The following is a 24,617-nucleotide window of genomic DNA, read 5'->3' on the forward strand; positions in this document are numbered from 1 at the left end:
CGACACAGAAGGGAAAGGAGAAGCCAGAGAAGACATGAAAATTGCCCAGACTTTGACTGTACTCCCCATATCTACATATAGATCCACTGACAGAGGACAGAAGCCTTATGTGCTCAGGGTGGGTAAGCACAAACCTAGCCCAATAATAGCTGACCGCTAAACTACAAAGACACAGGGTTGACTCTTTGAGAATCCAGTCTCATAAATAGGAAAGAAAAAAGAAAAATTGAGCTGAGGCATAAGAGAAAGATACCAAGATAATTCACTGGTAAAGGTTAGTCTTTTCAACAAGCAGTGCTAGAACAATTGGATATCCATATGCAAAAAAATATAAGCTTAAACGCTTACCTCATGCCATACATATAAAAATAATTCAAAATGGATCACAGACTGAGATGTAAGCAAAACCATAAAAATTTTAGAATAAAACATAGGAGAAAATCTTTGTGGTCTTCAGTTGGGCAAAGAGTTCTTAGATAAGAATCCAAAGCATGATCCATAAGAGAAAAAAAATTGATAAATTAGGCCTCAAAATTAATTCTGTTCTTCAAAAGATATGGTTAAGAGAATGAAAAGATAAGGCATAGATTAGAAAGAAATATTTGCAAAGCATGTATCGGACAAAAGACTTGCATTCAGAATAGATAAAGAAATCTCAAAACTCATTATAAGAATACAAATAACTCAAAATTTTTAAGTGGGCAAAATATTGAAACTGACACTTTATTAAAGAAAATACACAAATGGCAAATAAGCTCATGATAAGATAATCAACATAATTAGCTGTTAGGGCAATATAATTTAAAACCACAATGAGATATGCTAAATACCAACTAAAATAACTATAATTAAAAATATAGATAATTCCAAGTGTTAGCAAGAACATGGAGAAACTATAACCCTCTCTCCTACATTGCTGGTAGGAAGGTAAAAAGGCATTACTAACTTGGAACACAGTTTGACAGATTTTCTTCTTTTAATTTGAACATGAACTTACTATATGACCCAATGATTCCATTCTTAGAAATCTACCTGAAACAAAGTGGATCACATGTCCACTCAAAAGTATGCACATGAATGTTCATAACATCATTATTCATAATAGCCCCAATATAGAAGCTTTCCAAATGTCCATAAACTAGAGAATAAACAAAACATAGTATATATCATTTTAATAGAATACTATTCAGCACTAAAAATGAATGAACTGCTGATACATGGTACAACACGGCTAAACCTGAAAAATATAATGCTAAAGGAAAGATGCTGGAAGCAAAAGACTACATAATGCATAATTCCATTTATATGAAATGTTCAGAAATGGCAAATTTATAGTGTCAGAGAAGGTCAGTAGTTGCTAGGATTGGGAGTGGAAGTGAGGAATAACAAAGGAACTTTTTGGGATGATGGAAATATTCTAAGACTAGATTGCGGTGATAGTGTAAAACTCTATAAATTTACTAAAAATCATAGAACCGGTCCTTTACAATGGGTGTATTTTATGGTATATAAATTATACCTCAATAAAGGTCTTAAGATAACAAGAAAAAATAAGATCTTTCCCATGGTATTTTTATCTTAAATGTCAGATTGTGGCATTGATGCATGTTCAAAGGTGAGGTTAGAAGACACCACTAGAGAATAACAAAATAAGACACCATTTCAGATGGCATAATTAGTAGCAATGGTAGCTATGGACATGGTGATTAATCATTCCAGCACTAGAAATACAAAATCTTGCTTCCTGCTTACTCTCCCTAAGATCTGGATGTTGACATGTTTAGGTTTCCAACTTGTAATTATCCTCCCTCCAAATTGGAATAAGGATTAACTAATTATAGTGGTGTCTTCAGACATGAGCCATACCAAACACCCTGGTAATGAAGAACTGTCCTGTCTGTAAAAGTATGCCAGAAAGCCTTAAAGTCTTTGGTATCTGCTTTGAGGTCCAACCCATAGAGTTTCTCCAAACTAGTTTAGCCAGCACAGGTACACCCTGCACTTTCACTAACTTTACTTTCTTTAAGATGCTGCTTTGGATAAGGTAATTTCTTTCCTAAAAATCCACTGTATCTCTCAGTTGGTCCAATGCAGAAAGCAGCAGTAGTCCATCAAAATGGCAGGATGTGGTGTTAGAAGTCATGGGTTTAAACCTTGGCCCTGACATGAACTAGCCATATGGCTTTAGCTAAGTAACTTAACCTTTTTAGCCTTATATTATTTACCCCCCAAGCTGGATAATTCTGCCTGCTCCATAAAACTACTATGAAAAATAAGCAAGATGGTATACATAAAGTAACTGACCCAGTATCTGTGTTAAATCTGAATGACAGTATGACAATTAACTCTTTCTAGAGTTTGGCCCCAATATTCCTATTTATCCTAATCTTATAGTAAGAAGATTCCTTATTCCAATCAAACCAGACTTCTAACCAACTGCCACCATGCAATGACTCTGGCTAAATCTTGCTCTCTGGGCTGCCTCCTCCCCAACTCTGTATTTACTAATCCTACCCATCTTTCAAGAGTCAGCTTAAAGCTCATCTTCTCCATGATGTTTAATCTGACCATTAACTCTCTAGACAACTAGTGAGATCCTTAATTATATATTTTTAAAATTTTATTTCTGTTTGAACATATCCCATTTCCTCAGGTATAGGAGACATTTCTGAAGGATACCAAGGTCTGTTTTATATCCCCCAGTGCCCCTTGCAAGGTCTGAAGTAGGACAAGGTTCCCAACTTATTTTTTTTTCCTGAGGAGTTCCTTAAAGAGTAACTTGAAAACACTATTCCAGTCCATCTTTTTCATTTTATAGATGAAAAACTTGTCCCCAGAAAGAGGAAGTAACATTCAAGTTTCACATAAGTAATTTGGTATTAGAGTTGAAAACGGAATTCAGGCTTCCTATGGCAGATACTTCGGGCTGCCCTTCAATATCAGTTCTCCTACACATCTATTTTTAGCTGGAAACATGGTCACCCAGAATAAAGACTTCATGTCTCATCCTTACTTTAGGTAAGTGTAGATATGAGTTGTATGAAATGGGATAGAAGAGAAAGTGCTACATAACTTCACTTTCTCCTTTCTCCCCCTACTTTCTTCATCCTGCTGTCTGAAACACACATGTGATGGTAAGAATTCCATTCTCGATCCACACTGGATCATGGGATTGAGGGGAATGCCCCAGGGATGGCAGGACAAAAAGCTGAAAAAAAATGACTCCCTAAGGCTTCCAAGGAACAGACTACAATATCAGCTCTGGATTGCCTATAGGCTTTTATATGGAAGAGAAATAAACTTCTGTTTTGTTTAAAGTGCTGTTATTTTAGATACAGATTTGGATATTAGTTGTTGGCAGCATAACTGATCCTGTTACCCCTCCTATCAACTTTCTAATGCTCTTAGTTCTTCACATTGCCTCTAGACATATATATTAACTCATTCTTTCATTCATTAGATAATTTACTTAATAGCTATTCAGGGTGCACTTACATTCTGCCTGGCATAAATCTAAGAGGGGGCTGGAGTGGACAGAGGAATGAAATGTACAAATCCCGCCCTTAAAATTATAAGTCACAAGTATTGAATGAACTTCTCACTGTCTTAACTCATATCACAATTCACAGATTGGCAAACACTCATCTCAGAATTTCTCTGACAGTCTCATATCAATTTCATTGTTCCCAGTAATAAAATGCTGATCAAACTATATGTGCTTAATACCTTGTATTTGCCTCTCTACAACCACTTTGCCCTTCTCTATCATTTTCTTTGACCACTGTGGCTTACTTGTATGTACTGCATCAATGGGCTCTCTTGTCCTCTGACTTCTGATTGGGTTGGTTAATAGGGACCCCTAGCAGGAAATCAGACGGAAGTAAGAGAATGAGTTCTACATACTTAGTTTTCTCAGCTCCCTCCCTGTGGGGTCATCTTAGGCTAAGTTTTTCCTTAACTGAAGGTCACTCACTGTTTCACTCAAGATGGCTCACAACATGACTCTACTATTGGGTTCTGATAACCATTCCTTCCCTTCATAGCCTTTGAGTTCTAGCCCCAGGGAAATGCCCCAGGGAAACCCCGAGGTTTCCCTACACACTGCCCACACCTTGTAAATAGCCCATTTATTAAACCCTGCTCAAATTATCCTAATGTGAGGCTGCCATCTGTTTCCTAGTAGCATGTTGACTGATATACAATGTGCCCAATTCTAAGTTCAAAATATATAGGCATTAGATACACATGGCACCCACCAGAAGCACTGTTAGGGAGAGGGTTAGAGTAAAGGGAAGATATTTAGCAAAATCTTAGTGCATAGAGAATCTCAGACTATAAGAACATCATCATGACCACTAGCTTTTGAGATCAGATTTGACTCTCAGGTACCTGAGCCATATGCAAGCCCTCTTTATTTCTCTTTTTTCTCGGGGAGGGGGGGGTATCCTGGACTAGACTCTATGTCTTTTAAACAGTCTAGTCTTGAAAACTTTCAGTTAGAAGTGGGGTTCCCTTCTAGGTGGAACTCACAGTCACTGGGCAGAATCCATATTTCCACCAACATGTATCAGAACCTCCAGTATAGTACTTTCTGCTAATTCCACCAGTATCCTCTCATAGGAGCTTTAAAGTACTCAGTATGCCTATTTTAAAGGCATAATCCACAATTCTTAAAGAATGAAACATAAAGGCAAATTATCACCTGTTTATTCATTACAAGTAACTGAAGTATCACTGACCACAGAGAACAATGGTAGGCAGAACAATGCACGCCCCTCCCAAAATGTCCAAGTCCTAATCCCAGAAACCTGTGAATATGTCACTTTACAAGACAAAAGGGGCTTTTACAGAGGTGATTAAATATCTTTAGATGGAGACATCATCCTGCATTATCTGGGTGAGCCCAACATAATCACAAGGATCCTTAAAAGTAAAAGAAGGAGGCAGGAGATTCACTGTCTGAGTGATTCAGCATTAGACTCAACCAGCCATTGTTGGCTTTGAAGATGGAAGGGAACTACAAGCTAAGAAATGCAAACAGCCTCTAGAAGCTGGAAAGGGCAGGGAAATAAATTCTCTCCTAGAAACCCCAAAAGGAATGCAGACCTGCTGATACCTCAATTTTAGCCAGAAAGACCAGTTTTGGACTTCTATTGAACGGTAGGATAATAAATTTGTGTTGTTTTAACCCACCAAGTTCATGGTAATTTGCTACGCCAGCAATAGGAAACTAATACAGAATGTAAGACCAAAATCTCCAGACCCAGGGAACTAAACCCAGGGTAAGGAAAGGCTGGGAACTGAGGGATGACAGAGACAAAACACAGTGGGCAGCACAACAAACCGCACACCAGTTGCTAACCTGCACTGCAGGCAAGTTGCATTCGTTAAAAGACAAATGTATGTTTTATCTCAGAGACTCCCACTCATAAAATGCTTTCATGCCTTTTGTAACACCTAGTAGAAGCTTCCCTCTTTTTTCTCAGAGTTTTTGGGAGTCACTAACATTTTTGTATTTTGTTAGCATTATCAGCTTCATTCAGAAGGACAAGCATTTGCCTCATATCTTATTCTGTGACTTCCTGTTAGCCACAGAGGTAAAGAATGGCACAATAAAAATAACTATTCATAGAAGTTCCAGAGCATATGCAAAGCATCAATATCTATTATTTGCATTCTATAAAAACCCATTGCTAAGCACTTCTCCCAAGGCTGCCTGTTTCAGACTAGGCCTTACCACGCTCTGACCCAGCTGCTCCCGAAAGAAGTAATCCATGTTTCGCTTTTGCAGGCTGTCAAGGTAATGCTGAAAGCGTGTGTATGTATATGGGTAGCAGTAAGCAAATTGGTAAATATCTTCTTCTCGGTCAAAACAAAATGCAAAGGACATCACATAATTCTTCCTATGGTCCGGACACCGGTAGTAGTAAACATTTTTAGGTGGCAGCCTTTGCCTGAAAGATACAAAGAAAAAAAAATTGGGCATATCAGATAATTCAAGCTTCAAAGGTAATAAACAGGAATAAATGCCTAAGAGAAAAAAACTGTAACATCAAGAAGTCTAGGTGGTGTCTGGGAACAACAACCATACCACCTATGGTCAAAAGGAGTCCAGGATTTGGCAGCACTTTATTCAAATTCCAGCTCTACCCTTTATCAAATGTTTGGACAATGCAAAGGTAAACAAAGATGAACAAGTTTTAATCATTGTTTACTATTATTTGGAGCGCTCATTACATGCCCAGGCAATGAGCTAGATTCTTTTTTTTTTTTTAATGTTTATTTATTTATTTTGAGAGAGAAAGAATGCATGTGTGTAGGGAAGAGGGAGAGGGAGAGACAGAATCCCAAGCAAGTTCCGTACTCTCAGCACAGAGTCCCATGTGGGACTTGATCTCACAAATCATGAGATCATGACCTGAGTCAAAACCAAGAGTTGGGTGCTTAACTAAACTGAGTAACCCAGGCACCCCAGGGAAACTCAGATTCTTGATGTATACTGGTAAGTAAGAGAGGCAACATGTTTATCCTCATGCAGTCTATATTCTGGTGGGGAAGCGGTCAATAAAATATTAAAAATAAATACATTAAACAGTTACAGACTCTTAAAGCACCTTGAGGGCAACTAAAGAGTATGATGTAAGGGGCATCTAGGTGGCTCAGTTAGCTGAGCATCCAACTCTTGATTTCACTTCAGGTCATGATCCCAGGGTCATGGGATTGAGCCCCACATTAGGATCTGTGTTGAGCATGGAGCCTGCTTGGGATTCTCTCTCTCTCACTCTCTCTCTCTCTGCCCCTCTTCTACCTCCTGGCTTGCTCGTGTTCTCTCTCTCTAAAAAAAAAAAAAGAAAAGAAAAAAAAGTGTGATGTTATACTAAAAATAAATAGGGGAGGTCTACTTTTCCTAGGGAAGCCAGGTTTTTGTATTGTAAGGCTAATTCAGACCTTTTTTTTAAAATAAGCTAATGTGCACTGTAAATAATGAAGGGGGAAGAAAGAATATTCAACACTTCTTTAAATTATTACTATTGTTTTTCTACAGAGCATTACATGACACTACTTTTCCACAGAAGCACTTTGGGAAATACTGCTTCAAATATACTGTGTAAGCAGTTTTGCTAAGTCATCATGCTCATTCTCCAATAAGGAACTCTGAAACATATACATGAGAAAAGGCAAAATGTTCCAGTCATAATTCCCATAACTTTTTTACATTCATCCACATCATAGGCTCACTGTACCCTATCATGCTGTGTGACATCCAAACTATTCACAGTTTTCCTGCAGTGAATGACTCTTATTACTGTCTCTTAAAAACCCCATTAATCCTACAAAACCCATCCCAAACTATACATTTTCCATGATCATCCATTGACAATTCTGGGCCAGTCCAGCTCCCACATTTCCCAGCAACTCTTGCTTCTTTATTGATGGCATCGTAAGTCTTATCCACTCAAATCAGTTTGGAAGCTCCTAAAAACACAGTATATTTCTGGGGGCTACTGGCACATTGGGTAAAGGATGCCAGGCTCATCTGTAGGGGCTTGGCATTCAACTGAAAAGCCACAGGGCCCAGGAGCATGTGAAGGAAAGTGTGAGGAGGGTGTAGGTGATGAGGTTGAGGAAAATAACAATGGTGGTGGCTCCAGGTAGGGCAGCCTGAAGAAAATTGTTAAAAGCACCCAGAGCATTATAACATGCCAATAGTTTGTTGCAGAATCTTGCTTCTACCTTAGTGTCCTTCTGAAGCTGCCTAAGTAGCTAGGGTGGAAATTAAGGCTGTGGGCTTCCTGTGGAAGAGCAGAGGTTACAAGACACTAATTCTGTACATACAGCAAGCTTCTATTGTTTGCCTGTAGCCCTGGGTCCCATGAACATCAGACATTAAGTGAAATGCAGAGAGGGGAAGAAGATGCAAATTAAGGAAGAAAAAAAGGAAAAGAAAGATTGAGAAAGGAATGAGGGAAGAGAGAAAGGAAGGAATGAACAGAATATGCATAGTATGGGTTGTTTATGGGGCTTATTCAGTACCTGATTTATTGTACTTTATTTTTTTAATGTTTATTTATATGAGAGAGAGAGAGAGAGAGAGAGAGAGAGAGAGAGAGAGAGAGAGCATAAGTGTGAATGCGCAAGCAGGGAAGGAGTAGAAAATGAGGGAGAGAATCTGACAGTGCAGAACCTGATGTGGGGCTTGATCTCACGAACTGTGAGATCATGACCTGAACTGAAATCAAGAGTCAGATACTTAACCAACTGAGCCACCCAGTCACCCCATGTACCTGATTTAATTCACATAAAATCATTTGGTCAAGGTGGGTATTATTCCACTTTGCCAATGTGGTCATGGAGGTTCATAAAAGTTAAGGAGCTCACTCATTACATCAAGTGAGTAAATGATAGAGCTGGGACTCCAATTTGTTTCTGTCTGATTCCAAGTCTAGTACCTAGAACACTACTCCATAGTCCTTGATAAATTACGAACTTCTGCTATTCCAGATATGAGTGTGTGCAAAAGCCAGGAGGCAAGAGAGAAAAAAGCAAATGTTGGAACTGAAAGGAATTCGTCGTGGCTGAAGTACAAAGAGTGAGAAGGGAATTCATGAGTAATGTGTCTGAAGAGGAAGGCAGAAGCCAGACTAGAAAGGGACTATATGAACCATGTTAAAGAATTTAAAAATGATCCTGAAGTCACAGGGTACATTTCAAGTGAGTGAAAGAAGTAAAGTACCATGACTGCCAGTCCAAGGGATCGATGATAGTGGTCAGAAGGACAGAAGGAGAGTAGCTGCACAGGTGTAGAAAACAAGACAGATTTGACTATTTTAGAAAAAAGTGGTTTAAGTGATGGGACATAAGGTCTAACTAATATGGGTTAGAACCTGGTAGCACTGAGGAAGGCCGGATGGTAGAGAGAAAAGCATAACCAATAAAGGAACAGGGATTTTCATATAAACATCAGTGGTAGTATCAAAGGCTGTCTAGGGATGTGTTTGGGCCCACAACAGAATCCATTTACCTCCTACTCCCAAAGCCACCACAGATAAATATACAGGTAACAATAGACTTCTTGTAATGTAAATACAACTTTTAAGACAAGTGCTGCCCCCTCCCCCAGGCACTCTTCCTTTCCAGCCAGATTGCTACCCTAAACCTTCCTATATTGAAATTTTGGGGCTACCAGTGATGAGGCAGAAAAATAATGGCCTGGAAGGTGCATGGGGAGTCAAGAGGAAAGTCGTCCTCTCCTGATACTTCTGTCCATGGAGTATAAGTGAATCAACAGTTCCTGAGAGGGAAATGGGGGGAATAATGACCTCCAAGATATCAGGCCTTACTTCATTGTTTTATGTAGCAACTATTTGTTAAGTATCATGTACCAAGCATTGTTTGTTTAAGAGAAGATGTAAAGGAAGCAGTGGACTAAAAGACTGAGAACCCAAGTAAGATTAGTTACCATGAAGCTGAGTTTCAGAGGAAAAAGTGGAAAGTGGAAAGTTCTTGATAGAGAAGGGAACAGTGAAAACCAAGATAAGATCAGTGCAGAGGTGAGGGTATAGAAAGAACAGATGATAGTCTAAATTTGTGATGTGATTGAAACATGCAGAAATGTGAGGCTGATGGACTAACCTAGTTTCAGGGTTCCCAGTTTGCATTCAGGAAGAATGCCAGTTGAAAGTGGCCTTGAGGTCTCTGGTTAGTGACCTATGACACTAACTTCAGGCCCTGGCTCACAGATCTGAGAGCAAGGTGAGCATGTCTTCATATGTTAGTGATTCCTACAGTGACGGGCCCCTCAGGTTATGATGCTGATGTTCTCAACTCTTCATTTACTAGTATATCCGATCAGGGTCCATGCTTTAAATTCAATCACCCCAGTTTTCTCCTATTCTAGCCAAGTTTAGCAACTTGACTCTGAGAGCCTGCCATCTCCACCAAATTTGATTGTGTGCTATCAAGAGAATTCGTCTAATGCTTGCAGCTGTCCCAGCTCCTCTCCTGAGTGGGTCGGATGCCTAACCTGATTTGCAGACAGAGTGAAGGTAATGGGCCCTGGGGTAATCATTCAAGGAAGTCAAGATGCTGCTCAGGGCTTAGATTTTCTAGAATCTACTAAGAATACAAATAAAAATCCATTTGAGAAGGGCTCAGTAGGCCAAATTCATGAGGACTTTCAAGTAACACAAAGAGTAGAGGAAAATAAGACTGGGACTAAGTAGGAGGAAACATGTGTCTCTCATTTGTAATGCATTTCTGGTTTTTCTCTTATTTTGCTTATTATGTTTTTACTATGTCGCAGGCATCATGTTGAATGTTGTATATGCATTATCATTTAAACCTCACAATAATCCCATGAGCCAGGGGCTATTAACATCCCCTTTACATAGACAAGAAAATTGAAGCTCAGAGAGGTAAAAAATTCCCTGAAGTGACAGGGTTAGTAATACTCAGGGCTTATATTAGATGCAGACTAATGTGACTTTGAAGTCTGTGCTCATAATTCCTATGGTGCCTTGCTACCCTCCTTTCTCCCTTTGCCATCCAGTCATAGCCCTATTTCTGCTTCCAGAAAAATCTGCTCTCCCAGTACTCTCCTGTTAAAGACTCTTCAAACAACTCCCTATCTTCATATTCTGGCTTGGCCTACAAGGCTCCGTGAGATCTCCCTGTGATCCAGTATCACCAGCCATTTCTTCCTCCTTGAATCCTATGTTTTATTCATACTGAGCTACTTACAACTCCCTAACACAATTTTATGCTATTCCTCCCATACCTTTATGGGATCTCTTTTTATTTGATCTTTCTTTCACTTGGAGTGATTCCCCTGTGAATCACTTTTCCCATCTTACCTACTTGGTGAACTGCTACTCATAGATGTGCATAAGGTAGACTGTCAATAAAGGCTAAAGTATTTTTTTAATGAACTAATTAATTAATGGGCAAAAGAATGTATAAATAAATGTCTACCCTTTAACATACTTCCTCTCTGAATCCTTCTCTGACCATTCAGTCTTCATTAATTTATCTCGACTTTGACACATAATAGTAAAATAAGTTTTATAACTTGGTATGTCTGTTAATAATGAACACCAAAAGTAAATGGAGATTTCTTTAAAGAAAGGTAGGCTTCTTGAAGACAGGAAGAGTGTCACTTTTTCCCTCTCTTTCTCACTTTTCACTTTGTCACTTTCCTCTCTATCGTCTCTTCACAGAGAAGTTAACAATACTTGCTCATTTTAAAAAGCTGTGATAAAAGGAAAAGAAGACTCATCTCTGAAGATAAATGGTAGACATCATAGGGAGGTAGATTGTAGCTCGGTATAGAGACTCTTTAATATTCAGCTGAAGGGCAAGTAGAAAGGCCCATGTTATAGGGGAGTGCAAGCATGGGAAGCTTTATGGGATCCCATCAAGTAAGTTCCTATACTTGATGTTAGGTTAGACAAGGCTGCCTTCTGATTCTGTTTAATACAGATAGTGTGAGATATCACTGAAAACAATACAACAATGATAATAGCTATTATAATTTCTCATATGTATATATTATTGACCATGTGGTAGGCCATTGTAAATACATTATAATATATTAAGTTCTTTAATCCTCACAACCATCCTCTGAAGTTATTCCTGTCATCCCAATGATATGATGAAAATGAATATGGGGTCAAGAATGCTTGTTTTTTTTTTAAGTTTATTTATTTATTTTGAGAGAGACACAGCAGGGGAGGGGCAGAGAGAGAGAGAGGAAGAGGGAGAGGGAGAGGGAGAGGGAGAGGGAGAGGGAGAGGGAGAGGGAGAGGGAGAGGGAGAGGGAGAGGGAGAGAGAGAGAGAGAGAGAGAGAGAGAATCCCAAGCAGGCTCTGCCCTGCTAGCGTGGAACCCGATGCAGGGCTTCAACTTAAGAACCACAACACCATGACCTGAGCTGAAATCAAGAGTTGGATGCTTAACCAACTGAACCACCCAAGTGCCTCAAGAATTCTTGTTCATAAGAGGAAACTTGTCCACGACTCCCCAGAAGACTTCATAAAGGAAAGAGTCCAACATCTGATCCTGCCAGAGATGCAGAGAGATTCAAGACCTGGAGTGTGTGCTCTCAGGACTCAGAAACTAAAGGCTGATCGAGCTGTTGGAATAAACCATCATCGTGGGTCCATCCTGATGACTAAAGAGGACATCCAAATGTGTGAGGGCACCCTGTAACTCACATCCTCAGATCCAGTCATGCATGAACATGTGAGTGAGCAAAGCATACACATTCACACACATGTTCAGTAAATACTGAACACATTCCAATCATACTATATATACCTCTCTACTATAGCCTCTATCTAATTATATCAATTTGAATATATACCTTTCTCCATCATTACGCTGAGCCTCTCCCAAGGGCGGGGACAATGTATTGTTTACCTCTGGTTCTGTAGGACCTATACAGAGCTTTGCATATAGAGGTTCTCAAAAATGCTTATGAATTGGGTAAATGAATATATTTGTGAGTGAACTTTAAGGGATTAAAAATTAGAATAAATAATTTCAGCCATACCAATCTATGTATAGTGTGCTCTCTCCATGTGAAACTGTGAGTCATGCCCTGAATACATTATGTTCTCAAAAACCTTCATGCCTTTTAAAATGCTGTTCCTTCTCTCTGCAATGCCTTTCCCCTACTTTTCTACATAGTACATCCTTATGTAGAGAAGTGAGACCCAGCTCAAATGACATTTCCTCTTTGAAAGCTGTGTCAGCAACTCCATGAATTAATTGCTCTAAATGCTAATTGCAGACACTTGTATATTTCTAATTCATCTCAAAATCCATAGCACTTAGCATAGTGCTTGGCCCTGAAGAGGAGCTCAGAGCATGTTTGTTGAATTAATGAGTGAGTGAATTTATGACTTAATGAATGACTAAAATGGTTCCTTTCCATTTACCATACTCTCTGCCTTCTCTCCCAACTATCAGTCAGATTCCAGTACATCATTTTGGAGGTTACTAGAACACAGAAGAAGAGAAGAAGCCCAGGACCTAATGGAATACACAGGGCTCTCTAAAACAACAGCATTCCTTGCCCTCCTCAATAACCCTGAAAGACAGGAGCCCTAATTTTCTCTTTAATCTAACAGAAGATATGGACATGGACAGATGAGTTCCAATCCCACATTCTTCCTAGACAGTAAACACAATTTTTTTTCTTCATATAAATTCTAAAGGAGATAAGGCGCCTGGGTAGCTCAATTGGTTGAGTGTCTGACTTCCGGCTCAGGTCATGATTTCACAGTTCATGGGTTCAAGCACCATGTCGGGCTCTGTGCTGACAGCTTAGAGCTTGGAGCTGCTTCAGATTCTGTGTCTTCCTCTCTCTCTGCCCCTCCCCTGATCACACTCTGTCTCTATCTCTCTCCAAAATAAATAAACACTAATTTTTTTTTTAAATTCTAAAGGAGGAATCAAAACAAGGCCACTCAAATATAATATAAACACTTCCTGTATGCCTATAATATGCTACCTGTTTGATGCACACTATTATCTGACTGATAAACACATTTCTTCCCATCACACCAAGGCTGTGCTCACTGAAATTCAGCCAACAATTGCAATTGTAGAAACAGTCTCTTCATTTCCCATCTTTATCAACCCAGGGTAGGGAGAAGCAACCTGGCATCCAGTTTTCCAGGTATTTTTGAAATTAAGGTAAGACTTCATCCCTCTTCCTTTCATAAGGGCAGCCAAATCTCTGGTTTGTCATTCATGTCAACATGTGGCCTTTAGCCTACGTTTAGTTGGAACAACCTTGACTACCACCTGGCTGGAGTCAGTTGGCCTCCTCCTTTTCTTCTCCAGTGTCTGGCACAGCCAGGCAGTGGGCATGGATGCCCACATTATAAATCCACCTTCCCTTTCCATAGGCAAACAGGAACTATCCTATCGTCTCCCAAATAATTATAATGGTGCTCCTGTCACCAGCATATCTATTCTTATCTTTCACCACACTTTGTCACAGCTAATCTCTTGATGACTCACAGGGAGGGGGAGAAAGAGAGAGTGAGGGAGTGCTCAGATACAGGCAACACATTTTTACACCCGATGTCTAATCTGATTATCATCTTATCAGAGGCTGATGGGCACTAGTTGTGGGAGGAGAGAGACAGAGCTACATCCTGCCAGCTGAGTTTTTGATAACAAAAAAGACACTGCTCGATTCTTGAATTAACCTTTTTGTCCTACAAACTGTATTGTTTATTTTTCAGTTTATTTTACATGTAGGGTTTTTATTTATTTATTTTTTTATCTGTGCCTTCTGGAGAAGGACACCCACACACTGTGGCAGCAGCTGCTTCTATTAATTCCAAGCCATTAAAAAAATTAAAATTAAACCCAATTACCTCGTCTGGTTTAGAATTGGGGAATAGCTGAGACTGATTATTCCCCCTGGTCATGGACGGCAACAATATTCCTACCTACACGTGGCTGCTGGCAGAATGCTAATGCAGCCAGAAATTCCAGGGACAGGCTCTCGACACAAGGAGAGGCTCTAAGTCATGTACTCTATCTTCTCTAATCCAGATTCCCGAGAGGATGCAAGAGGAGGACAGGAGGACCCTCGATAAGATATTGGAATAGCTATGGTTCTTGGGAAGGATCCTTCCTCTCTTTGTGCCTCGGAATAAAATGTGGTTACTAAAATGTCCTATATCCCTCTTAGGGTTGTTGTGACTCTTAGGTGAAAAGGACTTTACTTTCAAAACTATCATATTCTGGGCTAAAGGATAGTGTATAAGGCAGTATCAGAAATGAGCTAGCAGGCTAGAGCTGGAATGGCTCATCTTTGCACTAAGTTGTGTACTAAAGTTACTTTCTTGCTGCATCCTGGGTAGAATAACAATAAGAGTTCAGGGTGTGAGGTCTGAACTAGACTAGCATCTCCTTGTAATCCCCTTGCATAGAGCCTAGTGTATAGAAGGCACTCACTAAGTACTTTGAATAAATGAATAAATAAGTCAGGCAGGGCTGAGTTTTGACTAAACAAATAGAACTGTGTTCACGTCCAACTGTAGATGCCTTTTAGAAATATAGTTAGAGTACAAAAGAAAGAATGTGGGCTTGGGCTCTATTCTACTTCCATTACTTCTCGGTCAGGTAGTCTTGGATCTGGGTTTCCACATCTATAATATAAAAATATCCACTCATGGATTTGTTTTTTGTTTTTGTTTATTTATTTATCTTGAGAGAGAGAGTGTGAGTGAGCAGGGAAGGGGCAGAGAGAGAGAGAGAGAGAGAGAGAGAGAGAGAGAGAGACAGAGAATTTCAAGCAGGCTCTGCACTGACAACACAGAGCCCAATGCAGGGCTTGAACTCATAAACCGTGAGATCATGACATAGGCTGAAACCAAGAGCCTGACACTTAACCAACTGAGTCACTCAGGTGCCCCCATGGATTTGTTTTTAAGATTAGAGATGAGATTTGTACCTGGCATGTAACAGGTGCTCAGTAATGGTAACTGTGATTATCACCATGCTCTGTACGATTAATAGTTGGCATCACACTATGTCTTAGTTCAGAACAATGAACTCCAAGTTCACACTAAGTGTGTTTGTGGCATGAAATGGGCAGAATAGGTAGGATAGGGGACAAAGGAATATGTGACAAGGGACAACCCTGTTTTCTCTTCCTGATGATTCCCATGCCCGATATAACCAACTCCTCCCTTTTATTTTTTTTAAGTCTTGTTTGTTTGTTTGTTTAGAGTGAGAGCATGAGCAGGGGAGGGGAATGTGGAATATGTTTAAGAAATAGAGTCTAGGGGCGCCTGGGTGGCGCAGTCGGTTAAGCGTCCGACTTCAGCCAGGTCACGATCTCGCGGTCCGTGGGTTCGAGCCCCGCGTCAGGCTCTGGGCTGCTGGCTCGGAGCCTGGAGCCTGTTTCTGATTCTGTGTCTCCCTCTCTCTCTGCCCCTCCTCCGTTCATGCTCTCTCTCTCTGTCCCAAAAATAAATAAAAACGTTGAAAAAATAATTAAAAAAAAAAAAGAAATAGAGTCTAAGCAGTCCTTCTTATAGAGAATAGTCTAATAGCTTTTGGCATCATGTGGTATAAATCTAAAATTATTTACTTTAGTTTTTGGTTACTCTTAAAGAAAAAAAAACTTCATAATAAACCCTTAACCAGCAATGAGCTCAAAAATACAAAAGTGGATGCTTCAAAATGTTCAGTGATGACTTTTCATTTCTCATGAAATTTAGTAATGGACATGTAACTTGTATGAAATGTTTGTTGGTGTTTACGATCCACTGTAGGGGGTGTATTGATAACATGACCACATAAAAACCAGAAAAACATAAATCTGCTGAAGAAACATCAGCATCTACTTGATTTAACAGTTATTTTAAGAAAACTGATGCCCAAAGACTATAATTTAAGCATGTAAAAGCAGAAGCATAAAAGAAAAATGATTGAAATTATTTTAGAAGAAAAATGTAGTATATATGAAAATCCATACTTCAGAGGGAAGTTAGTATCACTTTATTTAAAGTACATGACTGTTCTCTAAAATAATTTCAATCATTTTTAATTCCAAATTTTCTTGTATAAAAAGTGGTAGCCATCGGGGCACCTGAGTGGCTCAGTCTGTTAAGCCTCTGACTTCGGCTCAGGTCATGATCTTACAGTTCATGAGTTCGAGCCCTGCGTCAGGCTCTGTGCTGACAGCTAAGAGCCTGGAGCCTGCTTCAGATTCTGAGTCTTCCTCTGTCTCTGCCCCTTCCCTGCTCACGCTGTGTCTCTCAAAAATAAAAAAAACAGTAGAAAAATTTTAAAGTGGTAGCCATTAATGTCTTTTCACTATTTGCAGACCTAAAACCAGCATCTTTAGATCAGTGTCATCAGATATTTCAAATAGAAAATAACAATTACAATGTAAATTAATTATTTTCATCTAATTCATGGAATCAAAGTAAAGCTTTTCAAAAATCATTCTGTTGTAGATATCATATGTTTTCACTCTTATGTGGATCCTGAGAAACTTAACAGAAACCCATGGGGGAGGGGAAGGAAAAAAAAAAAAAGAGGTTAGAGTGGGAGAGAGCCAAAGCATAGGAGACTCTTAAAAACTGAGAACAAACTGAGGGTTGATGGGGGGTGGGAGGGGAGGGTAGGTGATGGGTATTGAAGAGGGCATCTTTTGGGATGAGCACTGGGTGTTGTATGGAAACCAATTTGACAATAAATTTCATATATTACAAAAAATAAAAAAAAATCATTCTGTTGATGGTAAAATACTGTCTTAGTGGTAATGACATCGCTAATTCAGTAAAATAAAAAGTTCAACATTAAAGATAAAGTTACTTATTTTTTGCAACAATATGAATACAAATTTTGGTAAAAGCAAAATACTTGTTAAATGAACAAACATATGGAGTAGATATTTATTTTTTGAATTGGTTTGTGGTGTCCATATAAATCATACTTGCATCCAAACAAACTTCTATTTTCCACCTTCAAAATAGAAACTATAGTATCTCAAAATTTACACAAAGTAAACGAACAATTTTTTATAAAGCTAATAACAAACCACACAAACATAAAATTTTTGTTTTTTTCAGGAAGGCAGACCATGCTTATTTTCTTTACTGTCTGCCATCAATAGGATTTGAGATTTTGAACATTTAATAAGCTGCTTTGTTAATCAACATTGATTTTGGTTTTTGTTGTTGTTGCTAATGAGACCTCTAAATTTTAGTAATGGGGCACTGAATGAGAACAAAATTTTGGTTGCATTTTCTTCAAAATCAATTGAAAAATTTTAATCAAATATTCAACAATGAAGCACCAAAGTATTTCAGCTTTTAAAGCTTTTATCAAATTGCAATTATTGAAAACAAAGCTTGCAAACAAGAAGACATGACATTTATCTCTACAAAAGCATGGGAGGAACTATACAAATTAAATGATGAAAGCACATTTGGAGTACAAGATTGAATTTTGAAGTTCAATGATTATACTTTGGGATAACTTACTTTAGGAGGAGAATTTTGTGATGAAGCTCCTATTTTTAATTGGATATTTATATAATATGTTGTGCCAGAGTAGGATGAAATTGAGAAGGCCTACAATTTTGCAGCCTCTGCATTGGTGAAAATTTGAAAGAGTCAAGAAGCATCTTATTTGAAAAAAGTTGTTTTATTAAAAAAAATAATCCAAGAAAACTTCTCTGAAGGGAGTAAACAAGAGAGTAACTACAAAAACATTTGGACTGAAATGTTTATATATTGCAATACTAAAAAGCTTACAACTGAGAATGTCCTCGGGGTTCCTGGGTGGCTCAGTCGGTTAAGTGTCTGCCTTTGGCTCAGGTCATGATCTCGTGGTTCGCGAGTTCAAGCCCTGTGTGTCAGGCTCTGTGTTGACAGCTCAGAGCCTGGAGCCTGCTTTACATTCTGTGTCTCCCTCTCTCTCTGCCTCTTCCCCGCTCATGCTCTGTCTCTCTCTCTCTCTCTCTCTCAAAAATAAATAATAAACCATTAAAAAAACTGAGAATGTCTTCTATTTAGACGAATTTGCTCTAAGTTTACCAGGTACTTCAATACCTATAGAGATAATGCCTTTTATTTAAGTTTATTTTGATCTACAAAGGAGAATTAATTGAATGTGTCAACAATTTGTAACTTCTTAACCATAAAATACAAGTCTGAAGAAGACTGAAAGCAATGTTATCAGAAATAAAACTAATAAAGCCTGACTAGAAAAAATATATTCTTCATAAAAATAACAATGATATAGTACTAGATACACATGTAGCTAAGAAACTCGTTGAAGCATGTGAATGTGTGCTGAAAGTAACTGAATTGATTTAAAGAAAATAAGTATGTTTTTCAAAAATATTGCTTTAATGCATATTGATATGTATGTATTTTCTTTTATTTTGTTTTTTATTTAGAACAAATTTTGGTTTTGAAAATTGTTTTTTAAGTCCAATGTAGTAAAACAATTGGCAGCTAATACATGAATATTTCCAAAAATATACAAAACTTTATTTTTAGTTTCCTCATTCACTTTCAGTTGGGAAGATAAATCTTTGTGGTCCTATCCATTTGCCAACCTGATTGCTGTTCTTGAACATCTTAAAGTTACCTAAAATTCAGCCTGATTAAAGTCAATCTCTTGACCTCCTCCACACCTGGACTTCTGAAAATGCTCCCGACTCAGTAAATAGACTGACCATCTCCATCCATTCAACTGAACACGACAAAAGCCTTAGAGGCAATCTTGATGTCTTCCTCTCTTTGTCTTTTTCCTTCCTTTTTTCATTCAACAAATTTTGCCTAAGAGATTCCCGTGTTGCATTCTTCTAGATGGTGAGAAAGCAGAAGTAAAAAAAGAAATTCCATGCTTTTATGGAACTTAAATTCAAGTGAGAAAGAGATAAACAAATCAATACATGATATAGTGTAAGATAATGATAAGTGTAATGAATACAAATAAAGCAAAGTAACGGATAGTGAGTGATGGAGGGGCTATTTTAGTTAGGATGGCCAGAGAGGTAACCATTTAGTAGAAACTGACTGATATAAGGAAATGATCCATGTACACGTGTGTGTGTGTGTGTGTGTGTGTGTGTGTGTGTGTGTGTGTATCCAAGAAAATAGTGGTCCAGAGGGAAAATCAAGCACAAAGGTCCAAGGGCAGGAATAAGTTTGTTATGTCTTTAGAACAGGAAGGTCAGTGTGATGAAACAGGAACAAGTGAGAAGGTGGTTGGTACAAAATTAATTAGGAAGGGAGGGTGGATGCAGACTACAGGGCACTGCAGGCCCTGATTGGAATTTTGTATGAGAAACCACGGTGGGGTAGAGATACTAAGGGTGATGAAATGAGTTGGTTTACATTTTCAAAGGGGCTCTGGAGTAGAAGAGTAGTCTGTGGTGGGCAGGAGGGGGATGACAGCCTGAGGCCAGTTGGATAGCTATTGTAGTGGTCCAGGAAAAAGATAATGATGGCTTTAGTTAGAGTGGAAGCTGTGTAAGAAGTTGCAGGATTTGGAATCTATTTTTAGGGTAAACACTATCAAATTTGAGGATAAACTGAATATGAGATGTGAAAGTAAAAGCAAAGTCAATAACGACCTTAAGGTTTTGACCTGATATCATTTACTGAAATTGTTACATCCTCCATCTCATTAAGGTCTTTAAATTCTGTCTTTAGAAGATATGTCCAAACTCTACTTATCTCTATTTCCATGTTTTTCCTACTTTGCTGAAAAAGTCTCCTACACTGCCCAGCTTCCTTTTTCTCACTTTTCTCCTCTCCAATCCCCTCTCCACATAGTTTTTTCACAGCTTAATTGGATCATGTCATTTTCCGTATTAAAACTCTTACACAATTTCCAATTATGTTGGAATGGAGATCCAAACTATTTAACATGACTTTCTTACTTCCTCAGATGAACCAAGTTCATAGTCTATCTCAAGACCTTTAAATACTTTTCCCTCTATCTATCCAGTTCTCCACACTAACTCCCTCCTTTTCCTAGTGACATCTACCCTTCATTTTTGTTTTACCTCAGATAATATCTTCCCTATCACCATCTAAATTAAACTCTCCTGTTAGTCTCCCTTGAAGCAACTAGATCCTTTCCCTAAAAGCACTACTTCAATTTAATAATTACATGTGTATTTGTACTTGTTTACTTGCAGTTTACGTTTCCAGTAGGTTGTAGTTTCTATGTGGGTAGGGACAACATCGGTTTTTTTGCTCACCAGTGAATAACCTAGCATCTGACACAGTACCTGACACATAGTAGACTTATAGTAAATTTTATTAATTGAATGGAGTAAATATGTATGGGTGAGGGGATAATGACAGAGAAGGAAGGTAAGAAGGCTGATTGTTGGTGGCCTGCGTGGGACAAGGAGTTCTAAACCCACAGTTGGCTACTGGGTTCCCAGCAGAGCTAGGTAGGGGTGGGTATTGTCATGGAAGGGCTTCTAACTTGTTCCATTAGTTACATTTTGCAAGACCTCACACAGTGCCTCTCTCAGAGAAAAGATAAAGACATTAATCATCTAGACAAAGGCCTCCTCTCATTTCCTCTCTCACATAATGTAGTTCCCTGATTTATTTCTGGATTCTTCAGGTTTCTGCTTCCACAACCATCAGATCAGAGCTTTTAAGCCAGAAGATTCATTGTTATGCAGCACTATCATGTGAGGAGTCACTGTAAGGCCTTCCAGACTGTAAAAGTAGAACTCAGTGTGGTCTACTCAACAGGAGGGCTCTCATCATAGTGGCTTCCCAGTATAGAGTGGTTATAGGCTGTCCCCCCGTACTCACTGAGTGGGGCACTGCCAGGCTAGGCATGACCAAAGTGGGGGGGGAGGGCCTGGGGTCTTAGCATTAGATAAAGAAATATAGAGAAGCAGGACCATCTGGAGTATTTCTGATTCATTACCAAACCCGAAGTCCTAGCACAGGGAGTACCTTTTCACTAAGTAAAATGAACTGAGACCTCGGTAGAAAGTCTAAGGAATAGATCATGAGAGTAGATTCCAGTGGCCTGGAGTCCAAGAAAGCCAGAAAATGTCCTAAATTCCAGGTTGCTACATCCAAGGAGCTTAGTCAAAAAGCAAAGTGAGAAGTTATCTGGTCCCCAAACTAGGTTCCAAGTGTAGGGGGATAGGGCATGAGAGATAGTGATGTTAGAGCCAAGAATGAGTCAGCAACAAAGAAAGTAGATTGCCAAGGGAAAACTGAGAAGGGACAGAGGCATGGATAGCAAGTGACTTCCAGCTTTCCAGGGCAAGAAGTACAATCACAGTCTTGAGTGGATTAAGATGTGATCAGAATCAGTGAAAGGAGGAGAGCAGGATTACTTACCAGAGATAATATACATACACGGTTTCAAGCCAGGTCACACCAAATTATTCTTTCCTACTATGACAAAGGGAATGAGGAGTAAGATCTACTTTAACAGGAATGAAAGGCTGGCATAAATACATGGGGAAAAGAATGGAAATGTTGAGGAGATATCCCTTAGGATGTCGGTCTCCAGTGGATGAGGCAGCTGGACCAGGCTATGAAAAGTGGTAATGACTTGATGACCTGTGGATGCATAAGGACTGGCAGGCTGGAAGGTATGGCATTTGAAGGAAGCAAAGCACTGACCAAAAAACAAAGACTGAGATATGACACAACCTTGGGAAGTTCTGATACAGAAAGGGTAATCTTCCATAATGGTGCCAGAAGAATTACTGAGGTTGTAGGACAGCTGCCAAGACCCCAGAAGGACAGATTAAGCAACACACAGCAAGTTATCAGGGTCATAACAAGTGTTAGGTCAGGAATGGGGCCTGACACAGGAATCAGAAGGAAAGGCAAAGATCCATTATCCTGGCTAGGAGGCTGAGTTAGGTTAGGACTTAGTCGTGATTCCAAGAAAAAATTCCGGGAAGGAAGGAACTTTCTGCCAGTGTCTCTTATGACTATGTACAGAATAGGACTGAACCCCTTACATGGCTGGGACTAAGTCTACAGGTGAGCTAAGTTGTAAAACCACAGGAGTCTACTAACAAGTGTCTAACTATGTCTAGCCTACTATGTCTATAATTACTTCTTTGGTCTCATTTCTTCTAGGAAGTTTTCTCTCCTTCACCACCAGTTATTCTCTTTCTCTGCCCCTGTGTTCCGTGTATTACCCTAAGATAACATGCATCAAACTTCATTATAGCTTAACATCATTCTTCCTTATCCCATTAGAGTGAGGCCATGTCTCTATTTGCACATCATGAAGCCCTAATGGCTAACCCAAGTTTGGTACATGTAATCACTACATAAATTTATTGAATCAGTGAGTCAGTGAGTAAGTGAGTAAGTGAATGAGAGAGTATATAAGTCAGGGAGTAGCAAAAGATGAGGTTGAAAAGGCAGATAGGGACCAGATCATATGGTTGGTGCCTTGTAAGCCATGTTGTGGAGTAAAGACTGACCCTAAAAGAAGTGAAGAGCCACTAATGGATTTTAAGTATGTTCTCAGTGACTCCCATACTCAAAGGCCATTGGCTTCTAAAGGGGCATTGGCTATGTTTCATTAGATCACTTCCTCACAAATTAACTGGTTAAAATGTTGGCTCATAGGAATCAGCTCTGACATTTTGGTCTTCATCACATGAAAGACAATGTCTAAGTCAACTTCTCAATACTCATCTTCTGCCTGTGAATGGTACAGACTCCTTTCTATACCATTGATCTTCATAGCTAAAAAAATATGTAAAAGAGCTTTCATACTTCAGCAGACTTATTAATCTTAGAAGTTCTGAATTCATGTATTTCACAACCTCCTACTTTTCAGAGTTATTATGTTAATCAAAATAATAAAATAGACTCAATCTTCTGGTAATTGAAATGAGTAAATGAACTTTGTAAGTCCTCTTCCTGAAAGTTAAGAACCAGAAGCATAGGGGGGTGAGGAACTTTTAATTTTCTTCCAACAAGAAATACATAATTGTTCTTTGAAAGATTTTCTTTGTAATCTATCTGGGAGGTCTATAAATTCTTTATACTGACACAACTATACACTTTTATAGAAAGATAGGATTTTTAGGCTTATATAGTCCAGTGTCTTCAAACATTTTTTTTAGTTTCTTTAAAAGTGCTTTTTGAAAAGAAAGTTAGCAGAAAAGCACAATATATAAAAAAACCAAGCAAACACAAGGAGAATTCAGATGGCAAGAAATAAGGCAAAGGGGAGTTTCTATTTCATCTGGTTCAATCTTTTCATTTTACAACTGAAGCTTAGAGAGGTAAGTGACTGGCCCAAAGCCATACTGGCTGAGAACTACTCTTCCAATTATGTTTGTTTTGTTCATTCATCAAACAATTGTTTATCAGGCACAGTTCTTGATGCTGAGGATAAATTAGTGTGTAAAACAAAGTTCACACTTTTATAGGAGATAATAGACAAATACTGTGTGTGTATGTGTGTGTGTGTGTGTGTGTGTAGCAATGATCAGTGAGTGGTATGAAGAAAAAAAAAGGCAGCATAAAGGAATAGAAAGTGAAGTAGGAGAATCACAAGTTTGTTCTATAAGGCTGTCAAAGAAGGCCTTTCTGATGAAGTCACATCAAAATGAAATGAAGGAGTCAGTCCAGTGAATTTCCGGAGGAAAAGAATTGCAGGCAGAGAACAGCAAGTGCCAGTAATGGCCCCTTGCTGGTCATGCTCCTACAGGTATTTACCCAAGGGATACCAAAATACTGTTTCAAAGGGACACATGCACCCCAATGTTTATACCAGCACTATCAACAATAGACAAATTATGGGAAGAGCCCAAATATCCACCTACTGCTGAATAGATAAATAAGATGTGATTTATATATATACAAAGGAATATTACTCAGCAATCAAAAAGAATTAAATCTTGCCACTTGCAATAACATGGATGGAGCTGGAGTATATTATGCTAAGCAAAATAAGTCAGTCAGAGAAAGTCAAATATCATATGATTTCACTCATACATGGAATTTGAGAAACAAAACAGATGAACATAGAGGAAGGGAAGAAAAAGTAAGATAAAAACAGAGAGGGAGGCAAACCATAAGAGACTCTTAAATACAGAGAAC

General features: G+C 38.8%; 1 protein-coding gene across 6 annotated transcripts in view; it reads right to left on the bottom strand.

The window, feature by feature from the left end:
- The window catches only part of LOC106973620 (BEN domain-containing protein 5), a 1,423,832-nt gene that overhangs the window by 504,657 nt on the left and 894,558 nt on the right, over nt 1-24,617 (bottom strand). For all 6 annotated transcript variants that reach the window (XM_027059241.2, XM_027059240.2, XM_027059242.2 and 3 more), the window contains exon 5: nt 5,738-5,954. In XM_027059241.2, the coding sequence (XP_026915042.1) occupies nt 5,738-5,954 (217 nt within the window). The remainder of the gene's footprint in view (nt 1-5,737; nt 5,955-24,617) is intronic.

The sequence above is a fragment of the Acinonyx jubatus genome, chromosome C1, assembly GCF_027475565.1.
Source record: "Acinonyx jubatus isolate Ajub_Pintada_27869175 chromosome C1, VMU_Ajub_asm_v1.0, whole genome shotgun sequence".
Classification (NCBI taxonomy): Eukaryota; Metazoa; Chordata; class Mammalia; order Carnivora; family Felidae; genus Acinonyx; species Acinonyx jubatus.